General features: G+C 45.4%; 1 protein-coding gene across 4 annotated transcripts in view; it reads left to right on the forward strand.

Annotated features, from left to right (window-relative positions):
- Positions 1-18,794, forward strand: part of Sox102F (transcription factor Sox102F) — a 341,468-nt gene that overhangs the window by 208,496 nt on the left and 114,178 nt on the right. Inside the window, exon 1 of one of the 4 annotated variants that reach the window (XM_033471821.2) lies at positions 4,103-4,864. The exons of the other annotated variants lie outside the window; for them this stretch is intronic. Coding sequence (XP_033327712.1) covers positions 4,848-4,864 — 17 coding nt within the window. The 5' untranslated portion in view covers positions 4,103-4,847. Of the gene's footprint in view, positions 1-4,102; positions 4,865-18,794 lie in introns of those variants that run through there. 4 annotated transcript variants of the gene reach the window in all.

The raw sequence follows: 18,794 nt of genomic DNA on the forward strand, positions 1-18,794 counted from the left end.
CATAAATATGTACATAAAACGAGGAAGTGAAGTTTTAAAAGAATTAGTAGACTTAAACTAGAAGCTGCTACTAAAGAGACAGGACTGAGACAGATAAAACATTAACCCTTAGCCGATGTCAGATACTCAGGCCTAATGTATAATTGTAATAAGATAAGTCATGAAATGCAGTAACAGTAGAGATTCTGCACGAGGTGAAAGAAATATGATAATAGCGAATCTAAGAAAGGTTTATCAGTCAGGGAAACGCGCAAGCTCGAATAATAGAAGATAGAATGCAGGACTATTGGATCAATTGGACTAAATTCTTGTCAACTTTGACGGGTATCGGAACTCATTAGGCGCAAAGCTAAACAAGACTTTAGTGATCACTGTATGTGGATGTCGTTCGCGTTCACCCTTTGATGCGATTCACGGTAGAACCTCGATTATACGAACTGGACCAGGAAGACACAGATGTTCGAATAATAGAGTAGTTATTTGGAGACACGGATAAACTAAATCTTTAGTCCGATAAATCGTGTCTAATATACATATATATACAGCATTAAATTTCTGGCGAGGCTAAAGAAAAGTGTACGCTCTTGACTAGACACAATCTTATTATGGATCGGATTATGGACAACGTTCTATAAATAACCTTTGTTACTACTTCCGTTTATCCAACATTAATTGAATACATCGTATTGGACTGCCATCTGGCGTACCAGCCTGTGTCGATCAATATCCGAGTGTTACATTGTTTACCCATATTACAGTCTGTTTACAGAAAATCGAGATCCTCGCAGTGTATGTCAGCAGAAAGTTCTTACATTACAATTTATTTCGCTGATGAATTTGTAAGATCTACTCGAAGAGATAGAAACTATACATATTCATCTTACTCTTTTTAATAGCCCATGAACGTATTCCTGATTGACAAGAGGTGTGGAAGATTTGCATCGATGAATTTCAATGAAATTCAATTTCATGTTTTACAAGTAGGCCACTAATCTCGATGCAAAATGGAAACATTCTGCATCGATGCAGGCAATCAGGTTTGCGATAAAAAAATTGATTCCTCTACTTTAATAATAATATCAATAGGATAAATTTTGTTAATAATATAATTGTTACATTTCTTTTTAAATTGTTCTTGTAATTCAAATTTTCGCGAGATCACATGTGTACGTGAATGATGTTTATTTCCGGCCGACAGAGTGTTAAAATTGAGATAAATAAGTATTTTGCAAATTAGCTGTAACAAAATAACAATGCGGCTAATAATGCAAAGCACAAATTTTTCAACGTTTTTTTAGGAAAGACAATTCCCTTTGAACAATTTTATTTAGTTATTCCGTGGTCGATATAAGTGTTACTATCTATTGTTAATTTATGAAGAAATCGTCTATACTGATTTATCAATCGAAGGACCCTATGATAAAGATGCGTGTGCGCTGCGTAACTGATTTTCAATGAAAAATGGACTTATTACTAATTAGGACTTGTTTCTGAACCGGCCATGTAACAGTATTTTTGGATATTCCTTGCTCGGAAAAAGTCCGTGAATCCCGAAACTCCGTGACTTGCTCGTAAATGAATGACTCGATAATGACCGGAGAGTAGCACGATCGTGGAACAATGGCGATTAAGGGAGGCCGATCGAGGTGATCGGCAGAGTATCGACACGGTGCGCCCAGACGTTATCGCGCACCTGCAGAGAGTCCTACCTGAGCGGTCCGCAGGAGGCAGCGGCGCGGCACGGCGCTAGCGGAGGTGGAAGAAGCGATTCAGGGATGTGGGCGGACAGCTCGGCGACAACAATAAGCATTGTGATTTGCGCGGGTGTGCCTGGGCTCTGATTGGTCGGCTTCCACCACCTCCACGGCACGGTTCGTAGGGCCGTCGCCGTTCGGCCGGGGGTTGCGCCGCGACCACCGCCTCCGGCCGAGACAATAGACAATGCGCAGCACGCTGCTACTACCATTGCTATCTCCGTCTCTCTTCCTCTCTCTGTCTTACCGCACCTGATACTCGCAACGGGATTCGAGCGCGTCGAATCGGAGGCCGCGGCGGCGTGATGATCTCGCGGCGCATGACGGGACGGATCGAATGGATTCCGATTAATTTTCCAGCGAGCCGCCGTACAAAGCCCCGCTCAAATATTTGCTCTCGAGCCAGCTACGTGATGTATTAAAATTGATACTCGTCAATATTGGACCGTTTGAACAAGAAATTGTCCTGATATTACCGATACTCGATTGCTCTGTAATGAACCAATCTCTTGAATCCCGCGCCTTTATGCCCACCAAGTGTGTTTGATGTTTTCCGGCGCGCACCCAGATTTATTCTTCCGAGCTCTGTGCAACCACTCGATATCGGCAGATGGAATCGTCGATGAATCGCTTTGGTCGTTACATTAAAAGTGTTCGATGCAATTCGGAATCCTGGTGCACGGCTTTCCGGAGATTATCAGCACCGAACTCGAGCATTTTTGGATATTGGTCGTTCCTTGCATCGAATCTTAGGATGCGCAGCATCTCGAAGATTCCAAATTGGAACATCGTTGAACGCTACTCGTTAACCTCCTTCGGCATTTTTTTCGATCCTTAGAAAGCGCCTAGCTGCTGATTTTATGCATATGTGACAAGAACGAGCAAGTGTCGTCTACACCAGCGGACAGGTTAAATGGCAAATATATCAGTCCAAAGAAAGAAAGACTAAAGAGAGAAATCTCTCTTGGCTCCTCTTTCTTGCGATCAAAGCAAACATCCAGACCGTCCTATTTTCTACTAAAAAGACAACCCATCGTCCTTCGATCTCTCTAGCATCGACCCTAATCACCGCGTCATCAGAATTTCCGTCGTCGTCACACCCTCGTTTAGCATCGCGACGGCAGAAAGCTCCGATTCAGAATAAAATCGAGGACGTTACCGTGAAGCCCGCAGGACCGCAGCCGGTCGGGAACCAGAAGAATCTCGGAGGATCTTGTTCGGTGTCCTGGCCAAGGTAGACGGCACGCGTCGATGTTCGCCGATCCCGTGCCACGTGACTAGCCCCTCAGTTTCTCCCCCTCGGTGGTCCAAGGTGGGGAATGCGAAAGAGGTAGCGCACGCTGGCCATCCACGGCGCTACTACTACGCCCAGCTCGGGGACCATAGAGAGAGCATCGTCATCGGCGGCGGCGGCGGTGGCGGCAGCGACGACGGCGGCGGCTCCTGTCCCGGTGGAAGAGGGGAGGCAGGACGAGGAGGGCGGGGCGGGTGGTAAAAGGGATGTCAGTGGGTGCGCGCACAGGTGAGCCGGCGTGGGATCCTCGAGAGAACGCGGCGACAACGAGTGAACGGGCGAAGACGGTGTCGACGAGGAGAGCGAAGCTAAGGAAGAAGAGCGAAGGCGTGTGTAGACGAGGACGAGGACGAGGTCGCGAACGAGGACGACGCTGGAACGAAGCGGTCTCCTTGGTTGGGTGGTGGTGGTGGTGGTGGCAGCGAGAAGGAGAGATCGGGGAAAGAGAGAGGGAGATAGAGAGAGAGGGAGATCGTCGGTGGTGGTGGTGGTGGTGGCGGCGCTTCGGTGTCGGGTTGTATAGGCAGCAGAGCGGTTGCCTTGGCGTGGGTGTCGGAGAAAGAGGGCGGTGCGTGAGCGGAAAAGGGGCGTGGCGGCCGGCGGAGCCCGCGGTGGAGTAGCCGTTGTCGCGGGACGAGGACGGCGGCCGGCTGATCGACGGAGTGAGAGAGAGGGAGTGGGCGGGGAAGCCGGAGCAGGACGAAGCCCGGTTTCGTATCGGTGAGACAGAGAGTCCGACGGCGCGCGTCGCGGCTAGAACAGTGGCCGGTTGGAGGGGGAACAGACACAGAGCGCGCAGAGCAGAGCCACGGCAGTCCGGTAACGAGCCGAAAGGAGACGGGGCGACGGGTGGAACAAAAGCAAAAGGGAGAGAGAGCGAGCGCGGGGGACCGAGAGAAAAGACGAGACGAGACGAGACGAGAGGAGACCGAGAGAACAGTAGCGGGGAGCGCGAGTGGCGCAGCGCGGGCGCCGAAGCGGCGCGGAGTGGCGCGGAGCGGCGCGCCGCCAGGCAGCGCCTCCGAATCTCATCCCGTTCGGTCCTCGGGGGCTTCAGTCAGTCAGCCGACGCTCCGAGACGCGGTGATTATTCCCATTGTATGCCCGCTGCTCGAGGGGGGGTTCTTCCACCACTGACTCTCGCTTCCTCTCTCGCTCTCGCTCAGCCTGATTCTTGGTCGCGAGCGGAACGCTGCTCGCCCTCGCCTGCTTCTGCTGCTGCTGCTGCTGCTGCGGCTACATAGCTTCGGCATCGGCTTCGGCTCCGGCTCCGGCTTCGATTCATCGTCTCGTGTCGCGAGCGCGTTCCAGGACCGCGATAGTGTCGCGAGAGCCGAGGTGCCGCGGCGAGATCGACACGCACACCACACGATCGTCTCCGGTTCCGCTCGATCGTTTCGCGAACCTAACACGCGGACCCGAAGGATCGCTCCGGGGTGAGCGCGCGCGCGCGCCCGCTCCTTCCGCTACATCGATCCTGCCGTTCCTGTGAGTGAGATCGTCGCCGATCGAGGCTCGAGGATCTCCAGGGGCCATGACAGAGCCGTGAGAGACCCGGCAGACCAGTTCTTCTTCCGTTGTTACCGGCGTGCCCAGGGATCGGCTCAGATCGATCAGCCCGCGCCGGAGAACGCGCCATCGACGGCCGCTCGACAACCTCGTCCTCTGCTGCCTCGGATTGTTGGTATCCTCGTTTTGAAGTGCCGGTTTTGTGCGGGGGTGTAATATTGTATTGCGTGACAAGTGCCAGCGAGCCGTCAGAGGGGTAGTCCAGGCTACCAGCGCGCGAGCAGGATGATATGAGCACGCTTGGCAGGTGAGTGACTCGCACGAGCACGTGACCGCGTTACCTACCGCACACACCGTCGTTCCTCCACACACGCCTTCCCCTTGTTCGGTAAATAGAGAAAGGGAGCCGCAACGACTCCGGTATAGCCGATCTTCCCACGTTTTCGCCGATCTGTCCCGCTCGGTCCAATTCGCGCGATAATCTCCGCGAGATCGGTCGAGAGAGAACGTAATCTGTGCAACGCATGACGCCGCGATAACGTCAATGACGACGCCTCTCGTCGGTGTGCGTGGCTGCCAGAGACAGAGAGAGAGAGAGAGAGTGGTGCACGCAGGGCCATGTGTTCCACGGAGGACGTAAAAGAGAAGGAGCTCGGGAGAGAGTGACAGATCCAGGGAGAGAATCACCGCGAGCAAGGGAGAGAAACAAGGCCGAAGGAGGGTGCCGCGGACAGAGAGGGAGCACGCAATGCATCTGACCCAGTGACCCTCCCTGCTCTCCGTCTGTCCCCTTTCCCTTCGACCCGGCCCCTCCGCTGTCGCTGTCGCTGCCGCTGTCGGTTTCCCGGTTACTCCACGGTCTTTCCTGCCACTCGCGCCTAAATCCCGGACGGATTCCTCTTTCTTCTGAAGGAGACACGGTTCTCGCCCAGACAACCACTTGACGGCCTGCCGATCCCGTGTGTCGCCACGGATGCGGGGGAGGGGACCGTTCCTGGGAAAGCAAGCTGCGAGCGTTACCAACGTAACCCCGGGATCGTTTATCGTGTTGCCCAAAGTCGCAGGATACGTCGGGACAGATGTTTGTCGCATGATCGTTGTCCTAGGGGCAGTCGCTTCGGGGGCAGCAGGTGCTAAACTTCATCGTCCCCTTGCCCCTGGCAGCTTTTTTGCAGACAGACCGATTAGAAATACTTTATGGTCCACATTGAGTCTATATCGTTTATGGTCTTCGGAGAAGACCGGGCAGCATAATACTTATTATTATAATTATATATTATATTATGATTATAGCATAATACTAGGCAACTGTTAAAGCATTAATAATAGAAATGGAAAATTTGATTTCGGTTTAAAAGATGATAACGTGCGATTCTCGCATGGTACGATGTCCAAAGAGTAAACGTAATCAATTATTAGACTGCAAATCTCATTTGCTAGAAACAGAATTGTTTCTTCCCTTAATTGTTTGCAAATAGTGTTAAGTTGGAAATGGTACAGCCGAGTTCTTCCGATGTCTTCGTTTCGCCTCGCTGATCCATTTCTTTCATGAATTTGTTTTCATTCGACTTTGCTTTGCAAACATTGATCCACGATCACTCGTTTATCCCGAATCAATAGATTTCGCTGGAAATCTCTGTCACGAGACTGATCCAAGGGGTTGACGAGAAGGTAGCGAGCGAAGGCCGGTCCAGAGATTCGCAGCTACGTTATCGATCTCCAACCGGAATTTTTCAGAGATCTAGAACCGTGGAGATTCGGAGTACAGTATCCGGTGTAAGTCTGTTTTCGTTGGACATCAAAGAGCCGAGCCTCTGTTTTGCATAAACAGCTAAACCGTGAAGGGTCCCCGAAGGGTACGCTCTGAAGAGTCGCCAGCGGAATAACTCTTTCACCGTGGCCTCAATTAACATCGGCATAATGGCGTTTTTATGGCGGCGCTCCGTCTTAGGGAGACCCTGACAGAGAATTTCAATGACCGTCCCCAGAGATTACGCGGACTCAATATTCATCGGAACCGCCCCGGTGATCATCGAATAAGAAATCCAACATCGTGGAAACAGACAAGTCCTCCTATTTCTCGGTAGCTAAATCGATTATTCCGCAACTCTCGCGTTTCATCGAGTCTCATTCGTTCCAATCGCTTGGCTTCCCTGTTTTCATATTAGCAATCCGACATCGTAGGACCAGTGTCTGGCATGTTCAGCGACTAAATTCCGAGTCTCCGAAGTACATATCCTGCTACTTCTCGGTAGCCGTTCAGTCTGCGCTGTCGCGTTTCGTCGAGTTTTATGCGTTCTACTCGCTCGGTTTCGTCAGCTTCGTCTTCTAATATGAGATACAACATTGCCGAGCAAAATTTGACAATATCTCTGAGCCGAGATAGACGGTGCACCGAAATGTCCGTGGCACCTCGTAGCCTCCTAAATCGTCCCCTGGTTGTTCGCAGCCGGTCGCTCTCATATTCCATCGAGTTTCATTCGTCCCATTCACCAGGTTCGGCCCGCTTCATTCATTTGTCATCGGGTTCCGCGAAACGATCGGAGCGGATTCGGTAGCGCAATATCTCCGGACCCTGCTCCGCCGTGTCGGTGGATGCAACCGCCGCTATTTAAGCCGGTCCGCTCCGAAATAAGCGGCGGGACCGAATGATTAATACCACATTGTTCGATCAAACGCGGCTAGCACGAGGCGAGGCGAGGCGCGAGGAAGACAAACGGGGCCTCGGGAATTCGAAGAATCGAGGTGTTCCTTTCATGCGCCGGGGCGCAGCAGGAAACGCACGTTGCTCGGGCAACAATATCAGAATAGAAATTTGCCGAAGTGTGTCGTCGGACGCGCGCTAGACGGCCACGAGCAAAGCAAGAAAGTTGCCGCGGTACATGCATCGGACAACAACGGACCCGAAAATAGAGCCTTGCGGAACGGGCTGCGCCTCTGCCTGAACCGGCGTCTCTGAGCGGGACCAGTATTATTACTCGTCCCATTAACTCTTTGTCTTCTCCGGCTAGCCGTGCAACAATTGCCCGACCCCGGCAACGCGAGCACCCGAACCGCACAGCCGCGGAGACTCGGCTATTAAAAGGTTATCGGGGCTTCGCGAGGCGTCGACAGCAAATTGGGCGCAACCGTGTCGCGACCGAACATGTGTATCGATTGATTAGACCATTTGACAGCGACCCGGTGCACGCTCGCTAATTAACCCTCCGTCAGAACCTGCACGCGCATCTTCCCGCGAAGGAATTGTCTTTGCATCGACTATCGAGTGTTAAGCGATCCGCGAGATTCGAGAATCCGCGATGAAATTGTCTATTGCTGTTTTCTGTTATTAAATGGTTTGCTAAGTAATGTAATTTTTTATTTCGCGGAGAGCGAGCACGTAGATAAAATAAAACGGCGTACGATGACTGTCGAAGACGACAGTAAATTCTCCCCAATTGTCCTACAGTTTGTAAATAGAAATGGACAATTTAGGAAGAGGAGATGAGGTTATTCGAAGCTTGCGCCTCGTTTTTATAGTTCTTGACAATCGGCAACTGTAAAAACAAGCCGCACGGCTCGAATGATTATATTTCCTCTTCCCAAATTATAGATTTTTGTTTATAAACCGGAGGACAATTGGGAAGAATTTACTGTAGTCGCGAACCAATTAACTGTTTTTGACGAGTATAGAAGTGTACGATATCATGATATTTTATGTTATGACGAATATACTTATCATGCGTAAAAATTTGCTGTTCAAATCGCAAACTAAAATATATTCATAAATTTTATGATTTTTTGAATACTCGGGGGCCGAGACGAAATAAAACGAACAAATATAAAGATATAAATAATTATTTTGAAAAAATATTATATAAAGCAGTATTATGTATATAATATTTGGGTTAGGTAGAATACTCGTCATCGCTTACTTTTTGCGACACATTTTAGTTGCACGTTTTTCGAAGACGTCGCAACAGTTAACTGGTTGAGAGGTTAAACAAGAAGCCATTCTCGTCTTCTCAAGTTCTCAAATTGCTTCGATTCTCTCTTATTCTAAAATTTGTTCGCGGTGTCTGCAATAGAGCAGTTTTCTTAGCGGCAACAACGAAATAGAAACTTTAGATCGTCGTAAAAGTGCGAACGCGGGCTTAGAATAACGCTTTAAATAAGCGAAAGCTTAACGAAAGAGTGGTCAAGCTGTTCGTATATTATAAATCAGTAGGAAGAAAACGAATTTGCTAATATTGACTGACGAAACAGCTCTTAAAAACTGGAAATTGCACAAACATCCGCGGTCCAGTCGTTAGTAACCGTGTAACTTAAGCAAGTTATACAACCTCGCGCAGTTCGAACCGCGCGACCACTTTCTAATTACAAAGAATCGAGTAATTCGATACTTTTGAGGAAGCATGCTATTGCTGTTTGCTGTCCCCGTTGAATTAGAAAATTTTAATTGGACGAGTACGAGTCAAACGATTCTTTCCTGCTCGGTGATATAGATGCGGCGATGTTTACTTAATCTCTCCGTGATTCCAGAAAACCGATAAATACCGATAAAATCTACGGCAATTGGCGAGCTTGTTAAAGTTTCCTTCTCCCAAAGGTTGATTTAGTGACAGCTTTAGTGGTTTTATCAGCTGTTCTTCGTCATTGTTGCGAAACTCGAGGAGGAAAACCTCGGTTTCACGCGATGATCGTTTCTTTCCTTTCGATCGCTGCGAAAACAAACGAGAGTAAGTTAACACGTCGACTACCATGTTTTATCATATGCGAATGACACGATTCAAATTTGTGCGATTTAAAAGAATAGTACAGGACCGCAATGACTGGTGGTAGACGTTGTTGAAACCGTAATTTCGGTTTCGCTAAGATTTAAAAGAGTTTCAGTCGCGCGCAATAATTGTGATAGAGAATAAATCCGCCGCTTCGATTTCCATTCAGCAGAATTTGTCGATGTGCCAATACTCCATCGACGTGTCAGAGATCGGACCAATATCTCGAATCGATGAATTGCACTGCAGCATCCTGGAGCTCTAATAACAAACGAAGAGCATCCTCGGTGTTCCGAAGATCTCGGCTTTCGATTCTGAAGATCTCGAAAAATTTATTCGCCGCCCCCGTTGATTCTTTTTTTTTGCAAAAACAAACGGGAAGTTAACGCGTTGACCACCGCGTTTTATCATACGTGAGTCACATGATTAAAATTTGTACGGTTTGGAAGGCTACTTCGCGATAACTGCGGTAGACTGCGAGAGATTTTATGCACTTATGGCAAAAATGGGTAGATACAATGTAAAACGGTGAAAAGATTTAAAGAAACCAAAAATGTCGATCCATTATTTCGAGCATATTAAAATTGTTAAAAAGAAGAAGAAAACTTGTGTTTGGCACCTATGCCTCGCAGTTGACGCAGACAATTTTTATTTCGCATAAAGATCCGCTGTCTGGTGATAGATATTAACCCTTCGCAGTCGAAGCTATTTTAATTCGAAATCCAAAACATGTTTTCTAATCTATAGTATTTCCATCTCATATGATTTATTACGATATGAAATTCAGCCTATTGGCAAGTACAATACTTGCAATTTTAACAGTTCTTTTTTATTGATTATAAACGAATCTGATACTGTTATAATTATTTTGAAAAATGGTGTAACAATTTTAATGGCGCCTCAGCGTCGCCACTCGAGTGCAAGTGGTTAAAATCGCAATTCCGTTTTCGCTAAGATTTGAAAGATCTTCCACGTGACACTCCAGCATCCTGAAGCTCCCTCGGTTTCCCGAAGATCGTCTGCTTTCGAATCCGAAGATCTCCGAAGACCTCGAAAAACTTACACGGCGCCCCCGGTAGAATTTTTTCGCCGATCGTTCGCGTATTTGGCTAGGCGATGAACGTAGGTATCGCGCACGAGAAGCCGCGAAATTGATTGGCCCCGTCGAATCAATGAACGCGGAGGGGAGCGTTCGCCGCTTAATTCTATCGATCACGTTCAAACGTCTTATTAATCAATTACAAACGTTTCCGGGCTAAGCACTCTCTCTCCGAGAATAACCCGGATTCTAGGACCACGTTCCTGAGTACAGCGGTACGCGCCAAAAATACCGGATAATCTCGAGGAGCGCAATAATTAAAAGCGGACGCACGGTTTCGCGATGCATTGACACGAAACGCGATGGCCGCGTGTCAACGAGCGAGCGCGCGCGCATTGTGCTCTCGTGGTTGCGTAATGCCGATCGCCGCGAATCGATTAGCATCGTGAAAACACAATCGAACTTGTCATTCTTTTCATCCTCGCGCTATAAAATCACGTCGATTTATACGCCGTTCGAGGATGCGCGAATATCTTTCTCCCTCCTTGTCGGGCTGTCTTCGAACGCGCGAGCACAGTCTAACGTTTTTGCAGAACATTAACGTTCAACACTGTTGGCGTTATGGCAGCACTTCGGCCTGGCCTTTTATCTTCCGATTCCGCGAGCAATCGCGTAAATCACGCGGCTCTACTTGTGTACACAGCAAACAGATTTTCACAGCTAAATCGCAGATCTTTACCAGATTTTAAAACTATTTTGGAAGATGCTCGTATCTTCCTCTCGCGGCAACTTATTTTTACAGCTGCGAATATTTCCGTTGACTAGAAATCTCATAGAGCACCAAATTCTGTCCATATATGTATAGGGTGTTCCGTTGATTACTTTAACAGCCGGAAATGGGGGGCTCCTGAGGACACTCGAGGTAACTTTTTCCTTAGCGAAAATGCAATCCGCGGCTTTCTTTACGAGTTATTGACGAAAAGCAGTGACCAATGCGAGGCGAGCGCGCGAATTACAACGTGCTCGATCGATCGAGTGCAACGTGCTTCGACCGCCGTGCGTGACAGAGGGAGGAGGGCTCCGTGCAGCGTTCGAATCAATGAACAAGTCACAGAGCGTGAACTTCTCGAACTTTTTCTCGCAACGTGACAGTGATAATTTTACGACAAACGCTGTACATCCTTATTACAGAATATTTGAAGAATATTTGCTAATTTTTCGGACCCGAAATAATATTTAGTTTAACCGTGGCAGCTCGTGTGTACCATATGAAATTTTTATGCAAGTTGTACAGGGAAGATTAACAAAGTACGTAAATGATATTTCAGTTTAAATAATTCTGTGTCCGAACACAATTCAACGAACGATTCGCAAAGCTAATTTAATAATAAATAATCGCGTTAAAGGACGTAAAGGATTTGTTCGTTAGAGAAATATGAAAAACATTATCAATAAGAAACTCACCCATTTAGTCGAGGATGCATTTGCTCACGATGCATTGTGGCTCACGATGTCGCAGTGCACTGACCTCGTACAATGTACAGCTGATCCCAGGTCGATGATCGCAGCGTTCGAGGGATACTGTCGGAGGGATGTCAGGTATGATTTACACGAAGTTCACTTTCACTGCACTGTCACCAAACACTGACTAATTAATCACTGATGATCCAAAATCGTAGTGATATCCTATGGAGGGATGGCAGTATTTTTATTGAATTATTTGATCCCTCGTTAAAAATTAATGGCCCTGAAAATGGTCGATTAATGCTACCTGCGGTAGTGCTTAACCCGAGAAAGATAACCTACGTCGCAGAGGCGCCTGCGAAGACTGTTGATTTTTGTTAATTTTTCATAGAGGTCTAGTGATTTAAGTTTAAAATTACTTAAAATATCAAAAAATATAATATAAATGCATTTTATTTTTACAATAATGCCAAACCTTTAAAATGACTAGATTAACTTAAATAAATATCCATTGTCAGTATAAAATTGACGCCTTAGAAAAGCATGCGCCTCTGAAGCGTATGGTTATCTTTTACGTACGTTGTCATATGGTTATCTTTCTAGGGTTAAAATGGCGCCCTTCAACTTCTAAACGCCATTCTGTACAGCTCATTCTTGCCAAAAGATTTTATATTGTTCTCGTGGCAATACATGTAGTGAATCGATGATGTCGCGATCTACTCTGTCCGACTGTTGAACGCGATCCTTGTGTCCTTCCCACGTTGCGAGTTCGCTAAGAAAAACAGAAGAACGTCGTTACATTGTTACCATTACACCATCAAACTGTGCAACTATCGACGACAATGTAACGACCTTACAAAAAAAGAAAAATTCGGAAAGTTCACGCTCTGTGACTTGTTCATTGATTCGAACGCTGCACGGAGCCCTCCTACCTCTGTCACGCATCGCGGTCGAAGCACGTTGCACTCGATCGATCGACTACGTTGTAATTCGCGCCCTCGCCTCGCATTGGTCACTGCTTTTCGTTAATAACTCGTAAACAAAGCCGCGAGTTGCACTTTCGCTAAGGAAAAAGTTACCTCGAGTGATCTCAGGAAGGAAGGAGCGATCTCCATTTTCGGCTGTTAACATAATTATAGAACACCCTGTGTATGGACAGAATTTGGTGCTCTATGAAATTTCTAACCAACGGAGAGATATTCGCAGCGGTAAAAATAAGTTCCCGCGAGAGGAAGGTACCAGCATCTTCCAAAATAGTTTTAAAATCTGGTAAAGATCTGCGATTTAGGAAAAAGTTGCTTCAAGTGACCTCAGGAATCCCCCATTTTCGGATGTTAAAGTAATTATAGTGCATCGACTCGATCTCAACGGATTTAATATTTATCCTTGTCAAATGGTAACCAACGTGTGTTGCTCCTCGACGTCCGAAGCGAGACGATAGAAGTTTACAGGTATAAATCGTCGAATTACATCACCGCGCGTCGAACAATAGCGAACCGCTCTAAGATTGATCTCTTGATTAGCGAATTCGCGGAAGGGAGCAGGTTTCCAGAATCGATTCCCCGATGCCCGACCGTCGTCGAATCGTGCACAATGTAGCACTACAAAGGAGCGGGTCGGCGAGGTCATAAAATCGGAATATGCATTGTTTTTCGATGGTGTCGTCGGTCGGTTCGTAAAAGGAAAAATCACGCTTCTTTACATAACGCGTTCTCAGGATCGTTCGCGGAGTCGGCACAAAAAAAAAATGAATACATAGCTACAAGACCGTGTTATCGAAACGTTTCAATGTTTCCATCCATATTCATCATCCGATTCCGCCGTCTTTGATATTTTTCTGATCGATCCGACCGCCGCGGTAAATTCTCCGGCGATGCATGGATTTTATTATCGGTCGGCTCTCGGCGTATGCGCGCCGCTGGTAATCGTATCGCCTAATCAATAAACGGAAAATGAAGTGCCCGCTGGTTCGATGATGTACAGTTAATAATATAATATTTTATTCATGCGGTGATCTAATCGCAGCGCGGTATAGTGTACCGTGACAGTGCGCGCACGCTCGGCACCCGATGCACCGCCGCGTATGTATTTCGAGCAATGCAAAATGCAACGGTAGCCGAAATCGAATTCGAACGGTGCCTGAATAAAATATAATAGTTCTCGTGGTATCGTAACGATGTCGATAAGCATCCGGAGCTTTGACCTGAGTGCTCCTAATTATTCATTCGAATCGAAATACGCAATTCCGATAAGCGTATCGTTCATGGAACATGAGATCGGCCGAGAGAAAGAGTCGTTCATACTCTCTTCGCGAGGATGATCGTCCAGTGACTGGGGACACGGCGGCAAGAGATCCGCGGACAGCTGTAATCACTGCTGACAACTCACCGCCATGGGTGACCGACACGCGTGAAGCAGGAAACGGAGGCTCGATCTTCTCTTCGCTTCGTTTTTATCGATTTCTGATCTATCACGGTCGGTGCTAAGTGGAATACTTAAAAAAAAAAACAACCGATCTTTATTGGGATTTGTGAGAGGCAAACGATCGCTTGAGAAGAGGATATTGTTGTAATAATGTTTATCGTGTCGGCCGGATGGATCTTTTGTTCCGAAGTTGTTGAACTAACAAAGATTGTTATAATAGCAAGCACATGAGAAATCAGTGCTAATATCAGTGCTAATACATGAGTACCATTAAGTTAACCTAGTCACTTTTGCTTTAACCCTTAGCTTGCGGTTACCGGATAACTTTATTTAATTTAGTTCATTATACTTTAATTCAATTAATTTATTTAATTTGATTTTAATTTCAATTCATTGTACTTGAATCATTAGCCAACGTTTGGCAATCAAATTAAATAAATGGCTGTTAAGCCAGGAACAACAGAAAGTCTGTTAGATAGACCCATTGCATGTATCTGCAAAATTGTCATAAATAGCGGCTCATTTATTCTAACTGTGTGCGGCATGGCGCGGCAAGTGCCATTTTGTAAAAAATTTAATTTTTCTTAAATCGAAAAACTATTTAATATTTACAAAACTGACAATAAGATTTTGATAGCAAATATATAATGAGAATTTTTTAGGATTTCATAAACGATTTTATAAAATATCTAACGAAATTTAAGAAAAAAATTAAATTTTTAAAAAGATACTAATACCTCTCCCGCACATAGTGTATTAAGAACGATGAGCTTTTGAACAGTGAGAATACAATTGACGATCGCGTGAAATTAATTCAAAAGAACTTGATCTCTAAACTGAACAAAAAATTTCAGTAAATATTTTTATAGATCGATGTAAAAGTGTTGCGTAGATCTAGTGTTAATGACCGTGGCCGATCGATGAACGAGCAGGCAGGCCTAGAAACGTCAAAGAGAGAGGTCGAGAGAGAAAGAGAGAAAGAAAGAGAGAGAGAGCGAGAGAGAAAGAGAGAGAGCGAGAGAGAAAGAGAGAGGAGGAAGGAGAGAACGTGAGTTCGCGTTCGCCATGAATGAGGAATATAAAAATCGCGATAGCATGGCCCGCCGACGCATCCTATCGACGAAAAGAACGCACGAGAGCCGCGCAGTGTTGTGCAACCGCGAACAATATGTGTAAACATTGACGATAAAGTATCGCGTCTACGGTTAGCCGTTCGGTAGCGCGATACTAGATAAAAATCATTCTTTCGGCGCGAAAACAGGACCGTGGCCCATTTACGCTCGGTCGGACTGCGATAACCGTCTGAATTGTGCGCGATTATTCGGGTCCTCGTCTTGGATCTCTGTGCGAAACGAGCTGATAACAGGGTGGCTTCCAGTTATTTTCAGCCGGATCGAGCGCAGAACTGGATATATTTCGAATAAAATGTATAGTTTGAGTGCTGCGTCGATCGCGTATATAAGTTACACTAATTTTTAACCAGTTCTCGTCATTCCTTTTCATTGTATTATGTTCACATAAATTGAACGGTACCAAATAAAATCTTTGTACTTCGCTTTATACGTGTGCAAAATGTGATGAAGATTGGCCGATTTATTATCGATTGAAGTCAATATACGTGATTAAACTTCATGTATACATATTTCTTTTTATATTTAAGTTTTTTATTTTTATATTCAAGTTTTTCTTCAGTTGCGAATTTATATATTTTATTCCTCCTTGTGTAGCAAATGGTTCATCTTGTCGTTAAATAAAGTCATTATTACTGTTATTAAAATGTAGGATCAACGTAATTCAGGAATCTAGTCTCTTGACGTTTCAATCGATTCGATTATAAAATCTTTGACAAGGATTTTCGAGATGTTATACTTTTAACGAATACAATTTGGAAGAATCACGTGTTTGGAATCGAGTATACGAATTCAGAGATAAAGAGCACAGAAGATCGGGAGTCAGAGATATGCAGTTAGGTTTAGAAACGCATCCTCCGCGTTTTGCTGCCGCGTACACTTGACTTTGATGCGTGTAGCAATGATCCGGTTGAAAAAGGATCGACAAGAAGAGCCGGGAGGTTGTTCGAGCTGAATTTGAATTGTAGAAAAGCATTATGATGTATTGAGTTGAGTCGATGCATTGAGTTCATCAGAAACTAACAATCGAAGTAGACAATAGACGATTCAACGATTGCGCCAGCGTATTTATAATTACGCGGAGGCCGTGCTCTATTCTGATTTTAATTGTTTTCTCGGTATAATGGATTCAGGAGTTTCGCAACGCGCATCGAACTGCGTCGAATTTTGATCTGACATAATAACCGGAGCTGAAACTTCAATTCATATTTTACCTTGACCGTTCGAAATAAGTGGAAACTAAGTGTTTGCTGCGCCGATTATTAAATTGATCTGTTCGCTCAATCATTTCAATCAGTTTGAAAGCTTTATATCAAGTTTCAAGGGGTCGTTGTAGAGGCAACTTCGATCTTCAAATCAATCGGTGGTACATTCAATCACGAAGAAACTTTGCTTCGGTAAAGTACTCGCGATAAAAAAAGTGCCTGAAAGCAGGGACTCCAGGATTTGAAGAAGGCTTATTGTTAATTCTTGAACGATTCTTCCTTAAAAATGAAAAAAGGTCTAAATCGAGGCAGTTTTCCGAAAATCGAAGATACAGTAAATTATAATTTTCCAAGACTATTTTTACCCAAGGAGTCAATGAACGCTTTTTGAAACTTTGATTTCAACGATGCTTTGATCGAAGGGGTCAAAAGACACTTTACAATATTTTAATTTGACACTATGTTTACGAAAGAGGTTCAAAGACAATTTCAAAATTTTCAACCGTTCGCTATTTCTGTCAGAGAGATTAAAATACAATTTTCTAGAATTTTAATTAGAAATTACTTTCCAAGCTCGATCGCGCTTTTTCTAAATTGACTTTTCAACTTTTCCCATAATGCTCGCGAAATTAATTGAGAAATAGCGTCAAGTTAAGTCGATTCTCGACTCGAATCGCTAACGAGCATCGTCCGAGCGAACCCGTCGCTATTTTCGCAGCATTTCCGGTTCTCTCTGCCGGCGTCGATCGAATCAGAAACTGCTAAACGATTGTCAGCGGTAGCAGAAAACCGGTAGCTATCTTGCGTCAGGGCTCGTTGTCGTTTCGCAGCCGAGCAGACCGGAGATGCGGCACTCGACCTTTTTCAGCGTTTCCTTTGATCCCGATTGTGCCTTTTCCCCAGTTTGCCTGATACCCTCGATCGGTCGGGGGTCTCGTTACGCGACTAATTAGCTTCGCGGATGGATTGGCGCTCCAATTACGATGTTACCGCGAGAAATTGATGGGAAACGATCCTAAAAGGAAGAGGATGCGCCAGGAAAATAAGGGAGAAAACGATCCTCTGCCCGCGATCGACGATCTCGATTTCCGCCGACGCTTCGATGAGATAAATATTAAACCCCGCGCGAAAACGTTGCCCGCCGAACTGCAGAACGCTCGGATCTTCTAAATGTTCTCGACTCTTAATTAACTTAATTATCGTACGAAGCATGTCGGAGTATTTATCGTTTCAATAAAAAGTATCCATTGTCTTTCGTCCGAAGCAAAACGATGAATTGCAAACGATGACAGAATTGTTTAAAATTTAATTTCCAGAAATTAATCTCCACGCTAATCGATATTACAATTTCTTGATTTCATTAAGATTTACAAGAGGTGCGAATCTCGAAGAAAAGTAATCGATGCCAATGTAAGCTTGCTTGGCAATTTGAATCGAATTGAATAAAAAATGCTTTGATTTTATGAAATTTTTTAATTTTTTATGATTTCTTAACACTGAACGTATCATCGTCGGTCAAATGACGAGTTTCAAATTTTCTATTTTTTTGGGACCATTGAGTCGACAAAGGTTGTTTTATGGGGAAGGATGGACTAAATTTCTTAAATCAAGCATATATTATAATAAAAGTTGCACTTTCAAAGCACGGTAAGCTTAGATCGTTGAGCCCTGAACAACTAAATAGCTACGGAAAATAATCGAAATCATTGCGAAACGGAACATCGTCTCTCTGACATTCAAGATCTAACGGGGATAAGCTGCGGTTTGCCGTATTAATGAGAAACAATCGCATTTTTATCGAATTTTTCTCGCGATAAACTTTACGGCCGCCGAAAGGAACTTTCTAATAACAAGTTTCGCCGTAAAAAACCGGCGATCGGTTGCGTATAATTAATAAGCATCGAAGTAGCTCGCGGCGACGCAGTCGCGATGCAACGATGCAGTCCGTAGGATCGCCGGTTTCCTTGTCCAAGTAGAACGCTGACTGCGTGGCACAATCGCACAACAATAGAATGATGCTTCTGACAAGTTGCTCCCCGGCGCAGACAATCGTGCATGGGAACGGAATCGAGCGGCGCGTGTTGTCATCGGGAGATCGTACGTCCTTTTCTCGGAATGTAATGAGGTAAGAGGCCGATTACTATAATCGCCGTGCTCGTTATGCCGTTACAGCCGAACAACCGCCGGGATGGATATCCTATTGTCACGAACAAACGGA

The sequence above is a fragment of the Megalopta genalis genome, chromosome 9 (genome assembly GCF_051020955.1).
Source record: "Megalopta genalis isolate 19385.01 chromosome 9, iyMegGena1_principal, whole genome shotgun sequence".
NCBI classification, from domain to species: Eukaryota; Metazoa; Arthropoda; class Insecta; order Hymenoptera; family Halictidae; genus Megalopta; species Megalopta genalis.